General features: G+C 43.0%; 1 protein-coding gene across 1 annotated transcript in view; it reads left to right on the top strand.

Moving 5' to 3' along the window:
• The window catches only part of PSD2 (pleckstrin and Sec7 domain containing 2), a 64,345-nt gene that overhangs the window by 14,531 nt on the left and 28,615 nt on the right, over positions 1–21,199 (top strand). The window contains exons 2-9 of the mRNA XM_082234296.1: positions 890–1,478; positions 2,375–2,863; positions 6,367–6,561; positions 12,171–12,251; positions 15,842–15,954; positions 16,631–16,689; positions 19,996–20,085; positions 20,996–21,039. Of these exons, the coding sequence (XP_082090422.1) occupies positions 931–1,478; positions 2,375–2,863; positions 6,367–6,561; positions 12,171–12,251; positions 15,842–15,954; positions 16,631–16,689; positions 19,996–20,085; positions 20,996–21,039 (1,619 nt within the window). The 5' untranslated portion in view covers positions 890–930. The remainder of the gene's footprint in view (positions 1–889; positions 1,479–2,374; positions 2,864–6,366; positions 6,562–12,170; positions 12,252–15,841; positions 15,955–16,630; positions 16,690–19,995; positions 20,086–20,995; positions 21,040–21,199) is intronic.

Consider the following 21,199-nt stretch of genomic DNA (forward strand, 5'->3'; position numbering starts at 1 on the left):
GCTGTAGTTTAAGGTGTTACGGAAATTACAAATATTCTCTCATATGCCAAGACTATAAACGCTGCCAGAGTGGAATTGCCATAATCTGCCTTGAGTCTTTAGGGCAGGAGGTGCTGTAAATAAAGAATTCCACTTTTAACTGCAAGGGAAGAAGAAGAGTTTGGATTTTGCCACACGTGATAGTAGTCCAGCAGAACGTAACAGTCTGCATGCTCTCTAGTTGTCAGCATTTCCCAGTTCATGGTTAAGAAGAGCCCACACAGCTCAGCTCAAAGCATAAGGTGTGGAACAGCCTCCCATCAGATGTCAAGGAGATAAAAAACTTTTAGAAGACACCTGAAGTTGGGAAGTTTTTAATGTTTGACATTTTACTATGTTTTTATATGTGCTGTAAGCTGTCCAGAGTGGCTGGGGGAACCCAGCCAAAAGGGCAAGTATAAACACACTAACATAAGAGATGCTAGTGCATTATGAACTATTCTACTAAGTACAATTCTCTGATCGTAGAAGTAAAGCTGTTGTGATCCAAATATACAGAGTGATCCACTAGCACTTTAACATGCTAGCTCACCATGCTTTACCAACATCACATAAAGTGATACTTTCAGCTGAATTATTTATGTAGGACCACCAATGGACAAGGCACTTTACACAGTATGATGCTTTTGTTTAAAGGCTTAGGAGTTAGGGGAGCAATGGAATCAGGGGCAGGAAGGGAGAGAAAGGTGGACATGTGCCAATGCAGTGCTTGGTGCTTGGGTTTTCTTTTGGCTGGAGATGCCAGGTTTTAATAAGCCTTACCATCATTTAACTGTCATTTAATTTTAAAGATTAATCAGTTGAGATTCTGATATTCTCTCTCTCTCTCTCTCTCTCTCTCTCTCTGTAGGCAATATTCAAACCAACGAGTCAAGCCAGAACCAACAGAACATGAATGGAAATATTCCATTTTCACAGTCACCAGCAGCATATAATGAGCCACATACCTCAAGCATGCAGCTAGCCACAGTCCTCTCGAAGGAGAGCAAGTGGCCGACAGAGCCAGCAGAAACCCCTGGCATCACATCCAGCGTCCGGAACAATGCTGACGAGCCACCCAGATCAATGTACAAAGGCACAGATCAGGGTTCCTGTGTGGAGAATGCAATCCAACATCAGGGAGCAGCAGCAGACACAAGGAGGGAGAAGGCTCTGCAGCAGGGAAGGGGAGAGCAAGAACAGTCAGGAAGTGCCAGGGACAGTATCAGCAGCCTGGTGCTGACAAATGGGTTACACACAGAGTCTGAGTCTGGAGAACAGAGAGATTTTGACAGCAAGGGGGAAGCTCTGACACAGACTCAAACCACTCAGAGGACTGGTGCTGCTGCTTTGGAAAAGAACACGGTGCTATTCAGCGAGACACTCAGCAAAGCAGGGTTGCATCTACAGCAGGATGTTGCAGAGCTGTTTGATCCGGAGGATGGAGAAGAACAGATAAGGTAACAAAAATGTAGTCCATTCATTTGATACTCAGATTAGTGTGTATGCCTTTGAGTTTCTCCTGAAAGCTGCCTTAAGCTGGGACCTGGGTTTGGGAATGCCACTACCAAATAAACATTTTCAAGGCTGCCGCTGGCTCAGAGGTTGCCTTCCTTTGCTGCCCCTTTTGTTCCTCCTTTCCCCAGTGTGTCAGCTTTTTATTTAAAGGGCTGGTACTCCAACTTGGAGCCATCTCCTGGGGTTGTTCCCTCTGCCTTCTCCAACAGGAATTCCTAGGCAAGTAAACTTTCTTGGGTGGTGGGTGGGCTGATTCAGATTTCTCACCTGAATAGCCTGAGCCAGCCCCAGGATTCTGTGACTGTGTTACCTCTTTGACACAAAATCCAGACACAAAGGAATTAATTCTCAGAGGAGTTGTGCAGTATGTCTTGTATGTCAGAAGCTTCTTGCAGCCTTGCTCAAATGTTTCCCATTTTGGAGCCAGATTCTGTCTTCTTGGTTCTATTTATCATCCGTCTACTTATCAAAGAATTTATCATTCTTTGAAGTTCTCATTCCACCCCTTTCTCTGCTAAAGAAGCAAACTGCTTTTCTTGTTTTAAAAATTAACGCAAAAACATTTTGCCTCTTCAGCATGTCATGGAGGTGTCTAAGAAAAAACCAGGCTGTTAGATATTTTATGGTCTTAGAGAGCATCTTGTGCTACAGCGGTTGACTAGATTATTGCAAAAGTTATATTGTAGGATCAGGTATGTTTCACTGCAAAAGCTTTCCTATATTCTGTGATTTTCATCTCTACTCTTGAAAGCCAATTCACAAATTATACTATCTCTGGAAAAAATGACATTCAGTGAGTGCAACTTCTTTATTGTTGAGTGGTATGATTTCATTTCAGCTTCACTGGTGCAGAATGCAAGCTAAGTTGCAGTGATGATGACAGGGAAGATTTTGCATTCAAAGACATCAGGGACGGATTCAGTTCTACCTTTGAAAAAATTGTTGAATCTGACCTCATGAAGGGTACATACTATAGCAGTCTGGATTCCTTGGATGTGCTCTCACTGACAGATGAGACAGACAGCTGTGTTAGCTTTGAAGCTCCACTCACACCTCTTATTCAGCAAAGAACTAAGGAAAGCTCTGAACTTTTAGAACAGAAACTCCTTGCTCACGGGAAGGAAGTCCTGGAGCCCACAAGAACAGATAAGCAGGAAGACGCAATGGCCGGGGCGATAGATGGTGACTCTGGGAGCCCCCTGAAGCATTCCATCACCAGCAGCCGGTCCGAAAATGTGCTGAGCAGGGTATCTCTGAAAAACATCCCAAATGGGTACCACATGGAGAGACCAGAAGAAGATGCCACAAGGCTTATTAATTCAATCAGGTAAAATGATCCTCTTATACTAACAGCTGTCAATAAGTTGGATATTTGCAGTTGATTAACTGTGCTGTTTTAACCAATTATTCACTAATGAATCACTTGAAAACTCAGCTTTATTTCATATTTCAAATTGCCATCGATTTGATTTAATTAATTTTTATAATGAAATATTTTTAGAATGTGTGACCATTTTACTGTTTGATTATTTGATTGTTGTTAGCCGCCCTGAGCCCGGCTTCGGCTGGGGAGGGCGGGATATAAATAAAATTTATTATTATTATTATTATTATTATTATTATTATTATTATATTCTTGATGTGGTTGCGATATTAATAGAGCTGCAGGCTTTATTAATTGTTGGATGCTAAATTTGATTGAAGAGAGTGATGCATAGATTTTGTTTATTAAATTGTTATCACATTTTCATAAGTATCTTCAGAAGGCACTTGTACTGAGATTCTGATGACATGCAGATATATTCCTAATTAATATAACCCTAGTTAATATATTAATTGGTTAAAGGCAGATTATTAATTGTATTATTAATAATTAATTAATTGCATTATTAATAAACTGAAGTGGCAATCCTAGACCCACATACCTGGGAACAAAGCCCATTAAACTTAATGGTACTTATTTCTGAATATAGGTTTGCACTTTAAATTGCATCAATTGGCCAACAACCCTAATTATTTATATATTGCCTCAGTGCTTAAGAAAGCAGGGTCGGGAGGAAAAGGCAGCATGCAACTAAAGGAGTTTACAGTCTTAGTTTTTACTATAGGAGAGAGAAGGAGGGAAGAGATAAATGATGGAAATATATTATCAGCGTTTCTTTCTATAGACTCCACTTCTTGTTCATTTACCTTTAGAAAATGCTCTCTGCCTTCAGGAATTCTGCTAGATGTGATATCAAATGCCTTAATTTGCACCTGATGTGCAAGTTTTTAGGGAATTAATAATTATCTAGTTTACTGTGGGCACTGATAGTTGCCAAGATCGCTACAAGCAGGGAGGACAATTGTCATCGTTTTCTCCACTGTGAGATGAGCGCCGCACCCCATAATCGCCTTTGACTGGACTTAACCCTCCAGGGGTCCTTCCCCTTTTTACCTTACAGTGCTCAGGGAAGCCCCTTTTCTGAAGCTGCTTGTTTGCATTGGGAGGAAATCCCCCATCAGCCCCAGTCCACTTTGGCCAGGGGCTTCCTTTACGCCCCACAGAGGGCCTGTCTTCTTTCTGCCCTCCAGAAGCAAGGAAGTCCCCACGGCAGGGAAGTCAATGTTGCTTTCTCTCCCCATCGCCAGCCAATATAGTCAGTCTCCCACCAACCAATCCCCCCATTAGCACAATATCATTCCCTAGGTAATGTCGGGCTTGCTTTTAGTAAGCCCTACTCCTTGATGCACTATGTACAAAAGAATTTTTTTAAGAGGCTTTCTTCTTGGTGACATAGGGACACCACTTCAGAATCAGGGACTATGGCATGGTATGGCCGATAGATGTTTGGTCACGTAGCTCCTATGGCATGGTATGGCCGATAGAAAGCTTGATGGGTGTGAAGTATATTGCAGATCTGGTGAGGTGGGAAGAGCAGGTCATGTCATGTTCTGTACAATTCATAGTCTAAAGTTGAAGAAATTACAACTGTAGCAGTGCTGAGAGGGCAGGTGGCTTGCAGTGGCAGAAATCAGATTTTTACACCCTGCGCTTCCCTGATTTGATATTTGGGGTATTTGTAGCATTTGGGGGTCTTCGTATGATTCTGTTCAGGCACACCATTGGTTTTGAAGCCAGAGGAGTTGCATATTGTGTGGGGTTTGGGCTAAAGGATGGGTGCCTAAAATCAACATACGATGGCTATGATTCTAGTATTAAATGATAGTAGCTATTGAATGGCAGCAAAAGTGTTAACTGCAAACATTTGTAACAACAGTTTGATTCCACTGGAAAAAAGGAATATAAAAAAATTATATAAAATAGATAAAATATGGAATATTACAGTTCTATATAAGCTTATGAATTTATGTAATGTAATCAAAATTACACAAGGAAAGAGAATTCTGGATTCATCTTAAAAGGAAAGGTGTAGTTTTATTGCTACTGCAATAAGAAATATTTTTTAAAATATAAGTTGTTATGGGATTTCATGTTTTTCTGTATTTTCTATTTAAAATGTTAATTAAAAATGTTAGTTTTCAGTAAACGACCATAAAAAGGCTACATCTTTATCTTATAGTAAAGTTATATTGAAGTTCTTTGGGATAGGTACATTTTTTTTTCATTTTTTCATTTGCAAAATGCCATATATTCTAAAGGTGCTATAAGGCCAGTGCACGGTCCCAAGACAGAAACCAGGTTAAATCCCAGATGTATGGAATAAATAAGATGTATGGAAAGGAGGACATATCTATAAATGTGTCAAGATCAGAGCACAGGTTTCTAATCATAACAGTCTAAAAGGGCCTTAAACATTCGGGTCTAAAGGCTGCTTCTGAACATTGTCACACTAGAATCTGTGCTCAGGTAGACAAATGCAACATGTTGAGACGGTTGTGTTTCTGCTCTGCATGGAAGCGACAGCTCAGCCCATTGCTTCTCATCTCTTTCCATGTATTTTAAGTGATCGTTTATAAAAAATATACTTGAGTGTTCCATACTCATAGTGCGTATGTTTTGTACCTGAAGGCAACCTGTTATGAGGCCAAAGTAGTATGAATCTCGACAGCTGTCTTCATAATAAAACGATCCTATCAACTCATTAATCTGGAAGTCTTAATTGATGATCTTTGGCTTCTTGAGAGACCACAGAAACAATGGTTACATATCATTTGAATTGTTTTGTACAGACTGAAGCTGTGCTCCTCACTTACCCCAAATCCTGGTATATTGTGAAGTGTGACCCCTGTATTCCAAACATCCTATATGTGGAACGCTGAGGTCCTTGTCAGACATTTTAAGACAGGGGTGGGCAGCCTAAGTCCTGGGGGCCGGATGCGGCCCATTCGCCTTCTCAATCCGGCCCGCGGACGGTCCAGGAATCAGCGTGTTTTTACATGAGTAAAGCGTGTATTTTTATTTAAAATGCATCTCTGGGTTATTTGTGGGGCATAGGAATTCGTTCACCCCCCAAAAAAAAAATATAGTCTGGCCCCCCACATGGTCTGAGGGGTGGTGGACCGGCCCATGGCTGAATAAGGTTGCTGACCCATGTTTTAAGATAAGGCAGAAAAATCCTGTTTTGATGATCCGAACATATAACATGTAAGAAATGTAAGAAAAAATACATTTAAACCAGTGTCTGCCAATGTGGCATCCGCTTGTGGAAAACTACTCTCATATCTATTTGAACAACTTATCAATGTAGATTTGGGGCAAAAATATAGTACTTTGTAAAAACAACATGGTTTAATTGATGGGGGTATTGTTATGCCTGATAGCTTCACTACCCTGTTAAACTTTTGCTTATTTAGCTGTGTGTTGTTGTTGTTGTTTTGTCCTTGCAGTGATGCCAGCATAAAAGATGCCCTTTCTGACTCAGACTCTGATATGGGCAGCACAGAACAACTTGACCAGGGAAGCACAGACACCCTTGTCAATGGCTGCAAGGCAGACAACGCGGCTGCCAAGCGACTGGCCAAACGCCTGTATCACCTTGAAGGTTTCAAGCACTGTGACGTAGCCCGCCAGCTGGGAAAGAAGTAAGTGCCATCATCAAAGAACCAGGATAAGTGCAGAGCCAAAGGGGGAGTGGTGTTTTCTTTTCATGAAAGGGGTGCCCCCCCTTTACCGTAATTTGCCACAGAATATGAAAACGTTTGCAAAGGTCTGGAAGTGAGGAGGAAGAGAGAAGATGCCCCTGCTTTTGTAGCAATTGGAGCAACTCAGTTCCCTTACCCTGATCCAGTTGCACATAAAATGTGAATGGAGATGCTCACTGAAGGAAATGCAACAGGGGTAAAAAAGATCCCCATTTGATTGATCTGAATGTGCCTCCTTACCCACTTTGTCCCAACTAGTCATGCCTGCTAAATAGCCAATGCAGTGTGGCCAGAGTGGGAGAGAGACAGTATACTCAGAGCAGACCCACTGAAATTAATGGAATTAACCGGGTCATGTTAGGAGAGCCAGTGTGGTGGGATGGTTAGAGTACTGGACGAGCAGGGTTTGAATCTTGGAGAGCAGGGTTTGAATCTGCACTCAGCCATGAAGTGCAGAAGGTGACCTTGGGCCAGTCACCACCTCCTATCCTAACCCACCTCACAGGGCTGTTGTGAGGACGAAATGGGGAGGAGAAGAAGAAGCAGGTAAACCACCTTGAGATCCCTGGAATATGAAGGTAGTGTATACATGCAATAAATTAACTAAATAAATAAATGTTCATTAGCTTCAGTGGATCTACTCTGTCGAAAAACATAGCCACCTCTGGTTGCAATGTGACATTGCCATGCTCTCTATGTGGTTTCTGAGTGGCTTTAGAAAAACTTTTTTTTTAAAAAAAGTCACCCAAGCAGCAGTAGATTGGAGAAACAGTGGTTGAAAAGGGTATGGAGAAACTTTGTTGAATTTATAACATAAAAGGTTTCCCCGCTAACATTTCTCCACCACCATTATCATCTAGACAATCTCCACAGTAAAAAAAAAAAGTTTAAGTTTCCCCAAATTCAGTTCCTCCATGGAAAGCTTCACCGCTTTGCATAGGGTTTAATTGTGTCAGGGCTCACGCAAGGCTTTATCTTGGAATCTTTTCCATTTGAGGTCTTAGCCCTGGGACACATTCATATGCACCTTTTCCCTGAGCACCTATAGAGTCAACTTCCACCAACAGTAAACTGCGGTCAGAGATTAGAGACAGAGTGTGTCTTTCAGGGCTTGCTTCAAATCAGCACCACTCCCTCCCTCTCTCCCTCCCTCTCTCTAATATTTTATTATGTGGGGAAACTGAGCCCATGTTTCTTGTTATACTTCTGCTCTTAAGGCTTGCTGTATGGCAAATCTGAAACGGGTTAATAGTTCTTGTCCCCATCCCACAATATTAGCATTCATATTTAAATATATTTTGCACCCAAATGTTATGTCTTGAAACTAAATGGGGCAGTTTCCCATCAGAACACTGAGAGGAGGGGCACCTACTAATTTTCTGAGAGAAAGGGGCACCTACTAATTTAAAGTCCCAAACAGCATGAAAATAGCTTTATTACAATGTCTCCCGAAGGGCACATTGACCTCATTTGCTGAAAAAAGAGGAACCTGATTTTCTAAGTGACAGCTTCTCCTGACATTGTGTTCCTGCTTTCCATTTTTGTGTCTAATTTAAAGTTTAAAGAGAGAAAGGAGAGAGATGATGGGGAAGAGGGCTGGAGAAGCATTCCCCAGAGACAAGCAAAGGATTGATGCTTAAAAAGGAAAAGGCATATGGTAGAGATTTCAAATCTACTAGGGCCAGTTAAGTCTTCAAATATGAACTCCACCTTTCTATACAGCCCTTCATCTGAGGATCACAGGGTGGTTTACCATATAAAAATGCAAAAATGCACAACAGAGCAACAGGCAAACCCAATAACCCCAATAGTTTAATAGATTGTTTAAAACCAGCAGTGTCTCTTGGGCCCAGACTTGGCAGCCCACACAGTTGCAGCAGAAGCAGTCTTCCCCGATGAGCACCCTGGCTGCTGATTCCTACACCCGCTGAAGTTTCTGAACCAGCGTCAGAGCCAGTCCCACATATAACGTGTTGCAGTAATTTAATCTAGAGAGGCTACCAGAGCACAGACAACAGAAGTTAGGGTGTCCCTGTCCAGATAGGGGTGCAGCAAGGCCACCAGCTGAGGCTGATGGGAGGCAATCAGTGCCACGGAGACCACCTGAGGCTCAAGTAACAGCAAAGGATCCTGAAGGACCCCCCAAGCTGCATTCCCACTCCTTCAGGTCTAGGCAACTGCCCACTGATAGTGCCATAGTCTTATTTGGATTCAGCTTCAGTTTGTTGGCTCTCTTCCAGTCCACTACCAAAGCAAGGCAACAGTCTAGCTCATCCACTGCCTCACCAAGCCCAACACCCTGCAATGCAGGAATCTCATCTAAAGCATCCATGATAGATGGCCTCCCAACCTCTCCTTAAACACCTCCCAGGAGGGAGAGCCCACCACCTCCCAAGGGAGACCGTTCCGCTGTCAAACAGCTCTTGCTGTCAGAAAGCTCTTCTTGATGTTTCATCAGAATCTCCTTTCTTGTAACTTGGAGCTGTTAGTTTGGCTTGCTCCTTTTCGATGTGACAGCCCTTGATATATTAGAAGATGGCTACCTTATATCCTCTTGGTCTCCACTTCTCCAGGCTAAACATACCCAATTCCCTCAACCATTCCTCATAAGGCTTAGTTTCCAGACCCTTTATTATCTTGGTCACCCTCCTCAACACACGTTCCAACTTGCCAATATCCATCTTAAATTGTGGGGCCCGAACTGGACACAGCACTCCAGGTGTGGTATGACCAAGGCAGGATAAAGGTAAAGGGACCCCTGACTGTTAGTTCCAGTCGTGGCCGACTCTGGGGTTGCAGCGCTCATCTCACTTTATTGGCCGAGGGAGCCGGCGTACAGCTTCCAGGTCATGTGGCCAGCATGACTAAGCCGCTTCTGGCAAACCAGAACAGCGCATGGAAACGCCATTTACCTTCCCCTCCGGAGTGGTACCTATTTATCTACTTGCACTTTGACATGCTTTAGAACTGCTAGGTTGGCAGGAGCAGGGACTGAGCAACAGGAGCTCGCCCCGTCGTGGGGATTCGAACTGCCAACCTTCTGATTGGCAAGCCCTAGGCTCTGTGGTTTAGACCACAGCGCTACCCGCGTCCCTTAAGGCAGGATCGAGCAGTACTATACTTCTGTTGATGCAGCCTAGAATAGCATTATCTTTTTTGCAGTTGCACTAAAAAAAAAAAAATCAATTAAATTTTCCTCACGGGTGTCCCCACGCACTGGGCCACCTGAGGTGAAACAGGAAGGTTCTGCCTCCTCACCCCAGCCTCGCTTACTGGGGTCACACAGATCTCAACAGAAGAAGCTGCAGCCACACAACCCCAGTAGACCCCAGAGCCAGTGTGGTGTAGTGGTTAAGAGCGGTGGACTTGTAATCTGGTGAACCGGGTTCGCGTCTCCGCTCCTCCACATGCAGCTGCTGGGTGACCTTGGGCCAGTCACACTTCTCTGAAGTCTCTCAGCCCCACTCACCTCCCAGAGTGTTTGTTGTGGGGGAGGAAGGGAAAGGAGAATGTTAGCCGCTTTGAGACTTCTTCAGGTAGTGATAAACCGGGATATAAAATCCAAACTCTTCTTCTTTCCAGTGGCAGCAGGGGCAGGTGTGGCACTCGTGGAGGCACTACCCTGTAGGATTCTGCCACCCAAGGTGGCTGTTTCAGCCTGCCTCAGGGGTTGGCCGGTCCTGATTTCCCTGCAGACATCGGTTCCCATCATGACTTTCTCTAGTTGCTCTCTGGAAAGGGAAATATAGCAACTGAGCTGCTCACGAGATGACCAAAAGATGCCAAATGACTAGATCAAGGAGAAAAGGATATCGCCTTGCTCTGCAGCGGAGACATCTCTGCTGTGTTTGCGCTTTCTGAGCCTAATTTCTTTCTGCTTTTACTGCTTGTCTTTAAACACTTCACAATATGACTGGTAAATGAGATGGCTTGATCCAGGGTTGGCTAATTCTGGCCCAAGAGCCTTCATCTGAGGGTCACAGAAGAGCTGTGTGTCATCAGAATATTGCTGACGATACACTCCAAAACTCTGGCTGACCCCACTCAGCAGTCTGATGTAGAGAGAGAACCAGTGGGGTGCTTATGTCTGGAAACAAACGCTTTAGGAAGGACAGGCAAGGGTGTCACTCTGAACATCTAGGAGGTTGGGCAGACTGTTCCACAGGAAAAAGTACTGTGGCTGGAGATAGCAGCCCCACTCTGCCTAGGAATGTACTGTTGTCCTCCTGACCATAATCCCCATGGTGGTCTTGAGAGAGCTGGCCTGGATAACCTATTATGCTATATGAATAAATATCCTAGGAGAATTATTGTTCCAGCATTTATGCTGTTTCAGAAAGGCAATATGAAAATTTAATAACTCAAAGGAATGGAAATGTTTTTTCTTTGGGAAGGTATGTTTTTTAAAAGACTTTTAGTTATTTTTATTCTTACTCCTTTTGGAATACTAGAGTTAACAAACATGATTTCAAGTATACATAACATGTGAATTGGAGTTTCATGTAAAAACACACTCCCATCAATCACAATGTTTTCTTTTTGTTCTTCTTGTTTGCTTGGCATAGCCTGGGGAACAGTGGTCAAGATGCTTTGATTATTCACAGGCATTTAGCATGGCAACAAATGACTCACTTTTACTCTCATCTCTATCACTTACAGTACTGGTAAATCCCACATTCACCAGCAATGCTGGGAAATTGTGGAAATTAATGTGCTTTTGTTACATATAATGCTTCTCCATATGAATTGAATATATACTAATAAATGCATTTGTTAAAAGCAACAGTGATGGGACACCTTAAAAACTAAAACGTAAGCTTTCATAAGCTGTCGTAGACGACAGTCTACCAGGTTAGACAGAAAGACAACAGTCTATCAGGTGCCATAAGACTCTGTTCTTTTTGCTGCAAGACCTACCCATCTGAAAATTCATTTATTGCAACAAATCAGTGCCGGTAGATATGTGCAAAGAGCAATCTGGATGTGGCGGATTTCAACCTGCACCAGTGAGTGGCACCAGAAATGAGAACAAAATCTGGTAATTTACCCAGGCAAGCTTGTTGTGAGAGTTACCATTATTGCAACAAAATATTCCATATCCTTGCTTACCACATCAGCTCTGGTTCTTTGGTCTGTATAAAGCCTTCATTGCTAGCAGTTCTCCTGGCTAGCTCCCAAGTCCTGACAGTTCTGCTGTTCACCGGTCACTGAGAATTCTAGTGTCTGCTTCATTAATGCAATAATGAAGCAAACATTAAAAGGGGGAAGGATGTCCAAGTCACACAATGAGTCAAAAATACATACATTTACATAGTGAACTTGGAGCATGGATATTTTTCAGTCCAGTGGGATGGCTTGGCTCTACAGTTGAAAACCAATGGGGCTGGAAAGAGCTCATATTTGGCTGGATCAATTTCACTACAGATGGAGGATGTGCTGGGACAAGTATCTAATGTAGGAACACAAACCCATGTTCAGTGGATTGTGGAATTAGATTCTCTGGTGAAGAGTATGCAGAAGTACACTGACTGTGGCCTCTTTAATTACAGTAATGAATTTAGCAAACTGGTAGCAGAAGAATATCTCCGTTTCTTTGACTTCACTGGACTGACCTTGGATAAAGCACTCAGGTGAGCTGCATGGGCAGGGATCTCAAATGCGTGAGTTAGAGGTAAGGCCCCACACTATCCATTTCTGTTGCCATCATTTAATTTCAGACATCTCAGGAGTCTAACAAAAATCAAGCACTTTCAACTCAACTGCCTGTCTCTTATGTCTGGATTCCTCTTTGTTTACAAATACTGCCTTTAAATATCTGAAGAAGTGTGCATGCACACGAAAGCTCATACCAAGAACTAACTTAGTTGGTCTTTAAGGTGCTACTGGAAGGAATTTTTTTATTTTGCCTTTAAATAGGTTAGTTTTATCAGCCGCATTTTGGGTCATCAGGTAAAGGGCAGGCGACTGGGTGGCAGGCCGAGTGCAGCAATAACACAGTTTCATATTGTGATGCTTTCACTTCCCATCTACAGGCAGGGTGCTTTGAGTTTTGTATGAAGGCTGGGAAGTGGGAAAGGGCTGTTGGATCAACAAAAGTCCCAGAGCTGGCTCATATGTTGCCTCACTGAAATAACGATCAAAGCTGAAGAGTAGCATTGCCTTTTTGTTACCTTTCTGTTCCCTTTGAAAATCCTTAGGGCTTAATGAAACATTATGGGCAAATATGTGTGATGATAGCCTGATAGCTCTTTCAAAAGAGAAGTCACTTAAGGGTGATTTCTCACAGAAGTTCCAAATTTATGTTTGCCAGTAGAGGGTAGTTCCAGAAGGAGAAGAGGGGTAGGAATACATTTCTCCATTGGGAAAAGCCCTTCACAAAGCAAAAAGACATCTGGTTTCAGTATACATGATTCTCCACAACATTTAGTCAGATTCCGTTTCAGACTTTGAGTCCTTTCATTTAGGACACCCAGCCTGTTTAGCCAGAGTACATTTCTTCTCAGTCTCTATTCCCATCTGTTTCTCTCCGCTGTGCTTCTCCCTTCCTCCTCCTGCTAGGTCCTGGGCTTGGTCCAAATGGTTACTTTCTGTATATTTGGATGTCATCTAATACAAGCATACATTTCCCCACTGAAATAGCAGGTCAGACTGTTTCTATATCTGGGAGAGCATTTCCCTGCTTAGCGTCTAAATATTTTCAAAATTGCTGTGTTGAACTGCCAAATGAGACTGCCTGGAAGCTTCAGCTACACTCAGTGTACACAACCCCACGCCATCTGATGAATGAAAGCTGCTGGGAGCACATCACGCCTGTACTAGGATGTCCGCATTGGCTCCTTGTTCTCTTCCAGATACAGTTCCAGAAGGTGGCTTTAAACTACATGGCTCTGAAGAGCTTCAATGTACTTTGGAGACATCTCCACTCACACATCCCTTTGCAACATCTGAGATTAGGAGCTTGTTTTTACAGTTTGTGCAACAGATGAAGACAGCAAGAACATGAGGAGAGACTTTCTCTCACTAGAGAGTCACATTTGGGAGTATAAACCTAACCATCTTCCAGATGTGTTGTAAGACTTTTTGGGTCATAGGGACATACGAAGCTGCCTTTTACCAGGTTGTTTGCCCATTTAGACCGTTCTCGTCCTGAGACCTGTGGATATAGGGTGGGGTACAAATTTAATAAATAATAATAAAAAAGTAAAACTCTGAGTGCTTGTCCACACTTCTGCTTGTTCAGCACCTCCCCCCACCCCCACCCAGAGAAACCCACACTTTCCAGCCGAATTGAGGCAAATGTCAATCAGGTTTTCCACAGATGGACGTTTGTTACAATTCAGCGTTGAAAGAGGGTTTTCCTGGGGAAAGCAGTGGGGCAAACAGAAGACCGCTTGGACAGCAAGCACAGGACAAGTGGAAAACCTCTTGGACCCGTGCTTTCTAGGCATGGGATAAGCAAGGTGTGGGCGAGCACTGACCGGCAGCCGTAGTACTCCAAATCCTCAGCCTATGGTCTTTTCCATCATGTGCAATCAGATCCTTTAAACTGTAGGTGCAGATTGAACTGGGCCTTCGGCACACAAAGCATGTGCTGTGGCCCCTCCCTGGGTCTCAGGCTGGCAAAGACAGAAGGAATTTTAATGTGTATATTCTTATAACATAGAAACATTTTCCCCTTGTTTTGCTGGAAACTTCCTGCCTTTGGTGTCCACCTCAGCTCCTCAGGGTTACACAGGCTATAAAACTACCGTATTTTTCGCTCTATAAGACGCACCAGACCACAAGACGCACCTAGTTTTTGGAGGAGGAAAACAAGGGAAAAAATATTCTGAATCTCAGAAGCCAGAACAGCAAGAGGGATCGCTGCGCAGCGAAAGCAGCAATCTCTCTTGCTGTTCTGGCTTCTAGGATAGCTGCACAGCCTGCATTCGCTCCATAAGACGCACACACATTTTCCCTTACTTTTTAGGAGGGAAAAAGTGAGTCTTATAGAGCAAAAAATACGGTAATTATTTAAGGTTATGAAGGCACACAAAATGGGAAGCAGTGAGAAGAGTTTTGCTAGTTGTTATAAGTGGCATTCCAGGTTTAATCTGACAAGTATCCATGGCACTCACATAGCCAGAGCCCTCAGTCCTTCTGGATTGCAATAGAAATGTTTAGGCAGAGGCAGAGATGGACAGATGGGTCTTCTCAATTTCACATTTGCTCATTCATAAATTTATTCTATTTCTGGATTAATCTGCATTTTAAAAATAAAATCTGCATATTTTGTACTTAAATAATATTTTATTTATCAACGTACACATTTCTAAATGTATTTTATCTGAATATATGCATTTGTAATGCATTCTGTAATGCATTCTTTAAAGCAATGGACTGTATGTTCAACTGTAAATATGAAGTTTCCCCCTTTCACATGTTAGTCCAGGAGTTGTGAATCAAGTCAGATAGATTCATTCATTCATTCATTCATTCATTCATTCATTCACCTAACAAGATTTATATACTGTTTGATTGTAATAAAACCACCAGGTAGTTAACAAAAAGAATAAAACTTTTAAGGCATCAATAAAGGACCACTAAAAACATTCAAAAGATAATTCAAATCACTGGAAAGCTAAAACAAGATCAACGCATGTGAACTTTCTCCACGTCTGAGTAGTCAGGCGCAGTCCCTATGTGGGGGCAGACCCACTGTCGCCCTGTGCCCCAAATCCCCCTTGTGCAGAGCTGCTCCCAGAGGTCACCATGGTTAATGACGCCGAAAGCCTCAGTCCTGTGCCTTTTTTCATCCCAAACCAGGTATGGTGTTGGCATGCTCAGCTACGTGGAGATTTAACATTTATAATGAATAGTATAATAATAAATGCAATGGTACCTCGGGTTAAGTATTTAATTTGTTCTGGAGGTCTGTTCTTCACCTGAAACTATTCTTAACCTGAAGCACCACTTTAGCTAATGGGGCCTCCTGCTGCCGCTGCGCCGCCAGAGCACAATTTCTGTTCTCATCCTGAAACAAAGTTCTTAACTCGAGGTACTATTTCTGGGTTAGCAGAGTCTGTAATCTGAAGCGTCTGTAACCCGAGGTACCACTGAAGTAAACTGTGACTTTGGAAGTCCCAGAGCCACATCCATTTTAGGTATCTCACGACCTATGATCAGCAACTTTTGTCTCCTTTCAATTTATTTGCTAACTTTCTTACCTTTCCATGTCTAGAACATTCCTAAAAGCCTTCCCCTTGATGGGAGAGACACAGGAACGTGAACGTGTCCTCATCCATTTCTCACACCGATATTGCCAGTGCAATCCAGAAGAGAGCACATCAGAAGGTAACACCACCTTATGGTTCAGAACTGGGCCTTTTTGCCCCACATAGCACCTTGACATAACTCGCTTTTTGAGAGGCTTGCCAGTGAAATCTTCTTTAAAAGTTAACAGAAAACATGCAGAGTTTGGCAGAATGAGCAGAAGGGCTCCCAGAAACAGAATAACTTGGCTCCCCGCATTTTGAAATAACGCAGTGCATTAAATGCACATTACTATCTAAAGAGGAGTCGCCCCTCCATCAATAAGAACCTAAAATTATCTAACTGCACCACAGGAGAATACTAATACTGGACTGGCCTATTTAGGATCTTTGTACATATTCCTGAGAGCAGCACTTTGAATCCTTGAAATGAGCTTTATAATGGTAAGTTTTGCTTTTTAAGCAAACTGAAAGGAAAGACTAGATGGTTTCCTGGAATAATACCACCTGCTTAATAACTGCATTTAATTCAAATAGCTAAATAGTTATTAGGATGAAAAGTAAGTGGGAGTGAGGCTGTTGTGGAAGTGGAACAATATCTTAATTTGGAGCCAAATGAAGCTGACCTTCTCAAATTTTGTTCTTGGCTTTTTGAATGTCCCCCTGCCTTGTGAGGGCAAGGGCCACAATATGCTGAATATATCTTGTTGTTAGTGCAATTTAGAAACAGGCTAAATTACCGTACTTGCTTCTTCCAGATGGAATCCACACACTCACTTGTGCCCTCATGCTGCTCAACACAGATCTGCACGGCCATGTAAGTATTTTCAGAAGAAGACATACCGTATTTTTTGCACCATAACACTCACTTTTTTCCTTCTAAAAAGTAATGGGAAATGTCTGTGCGTGTTATGGAGCGAATGCCTGTGGGTGGTGGTGGGGATCTGCTGCAGTCGTGAGCAGAGGATCCATGGTTCCCCTTCCTTCCCTCCTCCGTGGTTACAAAGCATGGATCCACATGGATCCTCAGGATTTTTGCATTGGGCTACTCCAAACTCACTGTCAGATCACATGTCTGCGGCCACAGCATGAACCACAAAAATCATATATCCACTATTTTGTTTAGAATATTTTTTTTCTTGTTTTCCTCCTCTAAAAACTATGTGTGTGTTATGGTCGGGTGCGTGTTATAGAGCGAAAAATACGGTACATTGTGCTCTTGCTCTCCAGGTAGATTTGTTGCTATCTGGAAAATGCCTTTGAAAACTGATGTCATGGCAGTAGTAGACAATGGCAGGGAAGGGCATTCAATTCCGTGCTCTATATGCAGCAAAATTGCTGCCTCCAGCAACATACCCCTCAACTGTCCCACATCCCAGAATTACACAAGCCATCCCTGCTTCTGACTGGATCCTGGAATGTCCCATTTTGGCTCCCCACAAGAACGCGGACCCAAAAGACAATCACCCCGATTTTCCTCTGCGATATGTTGGAGAGTATTTAGCAATGGAAGCCTCTTCCTTCAAGTCTCATCCATCTGGGATTGTGGAGGGCAAACTAAGATAAGCGTGTATAAGAGTTTATTTTCAGAAGAAGTATTTATGTTTGTGATTTGCGTAATTAGATAAATGTGCACCCCACTGCTTTGTTCCCGATTGCTGCATTGCTGATTGCTTAGAAAATAACACTGCAACTTACATTGATTCGGACAATAGCCCTCACCCTTTTAGGTTGAAGTCCTGTAGCTCCATGGTAGACCACAAGCTCCGTTTGTCCAAGGTACAATCCCTAACAACTACTGAGAAAGACACTTGTCTGCAGCTGTGGAAAGAAGCTGCCAGTCTGCATAGTGAGTTAGGTACGCCAGTTAAGCATATTTAAAGTTAAAAAGATAAAGGTGAAGGACCCCTGACAGTTAAGTCCAGTCGCAGACGACTCTGGGGTTGCAGTGCTCATCTCACTTTACAGGCTGAGGGAGCCGGTGTTTGTCCGCAGACAGTTTTTCTGGGTCATGTGCGCAACGCTTCTGGTGCAACGGAAACCCAGAACCAGAGCAGCGCACAGAAATGCCGTTTACCTTCCCGCCGGAGCGGTACCTATTTATCTACTTGCAACGGCGTGCTTTTGAACTGCTAGGTTGGCAGGAGCTGGGACTGGCTCTGTGGTTTAGAGCACAGTGCCACCCACGTCCCCTTATTTAAAGTTAAGCACATTTAAAGGGAACATTTACAGTGTTGTTTGACAAGACGAACAGGCTCCGGTTAACCCAAACCCAGTTGCATGCTTGTCTCTGTTTTCTGTCTCTAAGGCCCACTTTTTACAAGCAGCAGAGGCCTTTTGACACATCTTTCCATGAATACACTCACTGCATGGAGGAGAGTGAGGGGGGATTGTACCAAAGGAATGTATGAAAAGGACCTGGGTGTCATGGGGAACTGATTTCCCCCCTGTTCCACTTCAGAAGTGAGCAAGGGGCTCAAGTAACAACATGCTTCCCCGCGCAACAATTTACCTGCAAATAGAAATGTCATTAAGAACTGCTTCTTGGAACTTTCTTCTCTCTGACATGCCCATTTCCTGTGTGCAGATTTTATTTTCTGTCTGTGGAGGAACATTCAGTCATGTAAATCTGCTACTCCAGTCAGAACTAAAATGGTTTAGTAGCCAAAGAGGTTTACCTGCTACTTGTGAGAACCTGGCCTAAGTTACCACTGAGAAAGGAGGAGGAGAATTGGGCAGGAAATTAAATTTCAAAGTCCCAAATTCTTCTGTAGGTGAAATGGTGTGGTAAATACAGCAAGTTCAGCGAGGATAAGTATTTGGAAGGCAGCATCTCAGAGCTGTAAACTCTCAATGGCTATGGTGACATTAATTTCTTCTTTCCTCTCTCCTCCTTTCTCTTTCTCTTCTGCTCCGGGATCCTCTTATTATTGCTCTTTAACCCTTTCTCAGGTGGTAAGTGCAGTCGTTACAATTTGCACCACATTTCTGTACATTTTGGGCACTTGGAATTGTAAAATATATGTGTTAATAAGGAAAGCAACATCTACCAAAGTGGTGCATTTTTAAAAAAGAAAATGTGTGTAATGTGCATGTCTTCCCAACTTTGTTAAGAAATAAACTGACTTGCTCTCATGATGGTTCGGAGAAACAATCCACAAGCTCTAGTTTGCACATAAACCTAAGTCAGTCTTTCCTTTCCCCCCTTCCGGCTTGGAAAGGGAGGAGCCGGGTGGGTGCAATGGGAGCAGCATGTGCCAACATGCCCTCTCTTCCACAGCGGACCATAGTTTGGCTTACTGTGATGTGCGAACTGGGTCCCCAGGTCTCATGATTGTTCCCATGTCAGCAACATCCACTTCTTTGAATCCATTGATTAGGAAGTATTGCATCTTAATAGGCTAATTTTTCATAACGATGCCCCTGCCCTAGCAAGAGGTGTGATATTAGTATTGTAGATAAATCGCACAACCATGCTCAACCAAAAAGCTATGGGACCAGGCACCGTGCAGGAGCAGCCATTGTGTCAGATGTGGCAAGGAGAGGAGAATCTGGCTTTGACAATCATTCATAATTCAGAACTGATAGGCTGAACCTGCGCAAGGCACCCTTTGACTCTTTATTCATTCATTCATTCATTCATTCATTCATTCATTTATATTCTGTTTTTCTTATCAGGTGCCCCACAATACAACTCCAGTGTCACACATTAACACACACATTTCAAACAGGTTTCCTGGAAAGAAAAAGCCAATGAGATGACAATGGGGAAACAATTCCCCAGCCCCCCCCCCCCGCAAAAAAAGCCCTGCAGCAAGACTGGAGACCATAGCCCGGCCTGCGTGCCCACAGCAGAGTGCCTTATTCATTTCATTTCACATTCATAGGCAAACACTGATTACCTGGTTCAGTCAAAGCCTGGCAGTTTATACAAGAAAAAACAAAAACAAAAAACAAAAACAAAAAAAAACCAACATTCCATCTTCTTTCTTTGGCACTGCTCTACTTTGAGCTACAAAGAAAGAGTACATTTGACATATGTTTACTTCATTTATCTCAATATATTGCCTGTAGCATGAAAAACTTATGGGGAAAATAAAGTATCTGTTCTTCTGCATTGCAGAATATTGGGAAAAAGATGTCCTGCCAACAGTTTACAGCAAATCTGGACAGGCTGAATGATGGGAAGGATTTTGCAAAGGATCTGTTGAAGGTAATCCTATATCTAGTAAAGGAAAGTGGGGGAGAAATAGGGTGTATTGTTATTGCAGGAAATTCCAAGTGTCTGTGGCTGAAGTTCCATTATGCTAAGGTGCTGAACATGCATGCAATAAGAATGACCCTAGCCTCTGCTCCACTATCTATGCTGTGATTATTTTCACTTTCATTCTTAGAGCTGCTCTTCTATGTGTCATGATCAGAAAATAAATACATGTGGTTCCACCTCCTTGAGGCTGCCGCACTTCAGATTGCAGCTGTGGGGTGGCACAACTGAATGCCAAAACTCTCTGCCTTTGGAAAGCTAACATGGAAGGGGGACAGATTAAAGCCCAGGCTTCTGCGTCTGATGCACTAATCGTCTTCAAAGATGAAGCGTTGCTTATATGAGAGAATTTGAACAGGCAGGTCCCTGGCCCTTCCAGATATTGCTGCACTCCAAATCCCATCATCCCTGACCGCTAGCCATGGTGGCTGAGGCAGGCAGGGCGGAAGGTAGCCCCAAAGCGGGTGTAGCCCTAGGGCTGTGAAAGGTTCCCTTGTTCTGTGATGGGTCCTGTTTGCAGGAGTCTGGCTGGCCAGTGCCGGAAAAGGATTCTGGACTATCTGGGCCTTTGGTCTAATCCAGAAGCACTCTCTATTGCTATTACTTACAAGTTTTGCAAATGCCTCCAGGTGTGACCAAGCCAAGAAGGAACAACAACTATTCCTTTATTGTTCAAATAATTTGATTAAAAATGAAGATGGACAAGCTCATTTCCTATGATCAGTCAGGGATAGAATATAGCTATGACAACATTTCACCATTATATGCAGATTTAATCATGGTTGATATGGGCACCGTCCACAGATGGGAATCATTTTATGAGAACCAACTAAGAGCTGGCATTGTGTTCTTGTTGCAGGCACTGTATAACTCAATAAAAAATGAAAAGCTAGAATGGGCTATGTAAGTATGTTTTTAAGTGTTTTATAATATGCCTTTGTAAGAAGGATTAATGTATCTTAGAATTTGTCCAAGACAGAAAACAGTTTCAGTAATCGACATCTTGAACGGTATGAGGTAGACAGTAGAAGAGGTTGTCAGAGGCACTGCCACCTACTGGGAA

Source organism: Podarcis vaucheri, assembly GCF_965113315.1.
Source record: "Podarcis vaucheri genome assembly, chromosome: 8".
In the NCBI taxonomy this organism is placed as follows: domain Eukaryota; kingdom Metazoa; phylum Chordata; class Lepidosauria; order Squamata; family Lacertidae; genus Podarcis; species Podarcis vaucheri.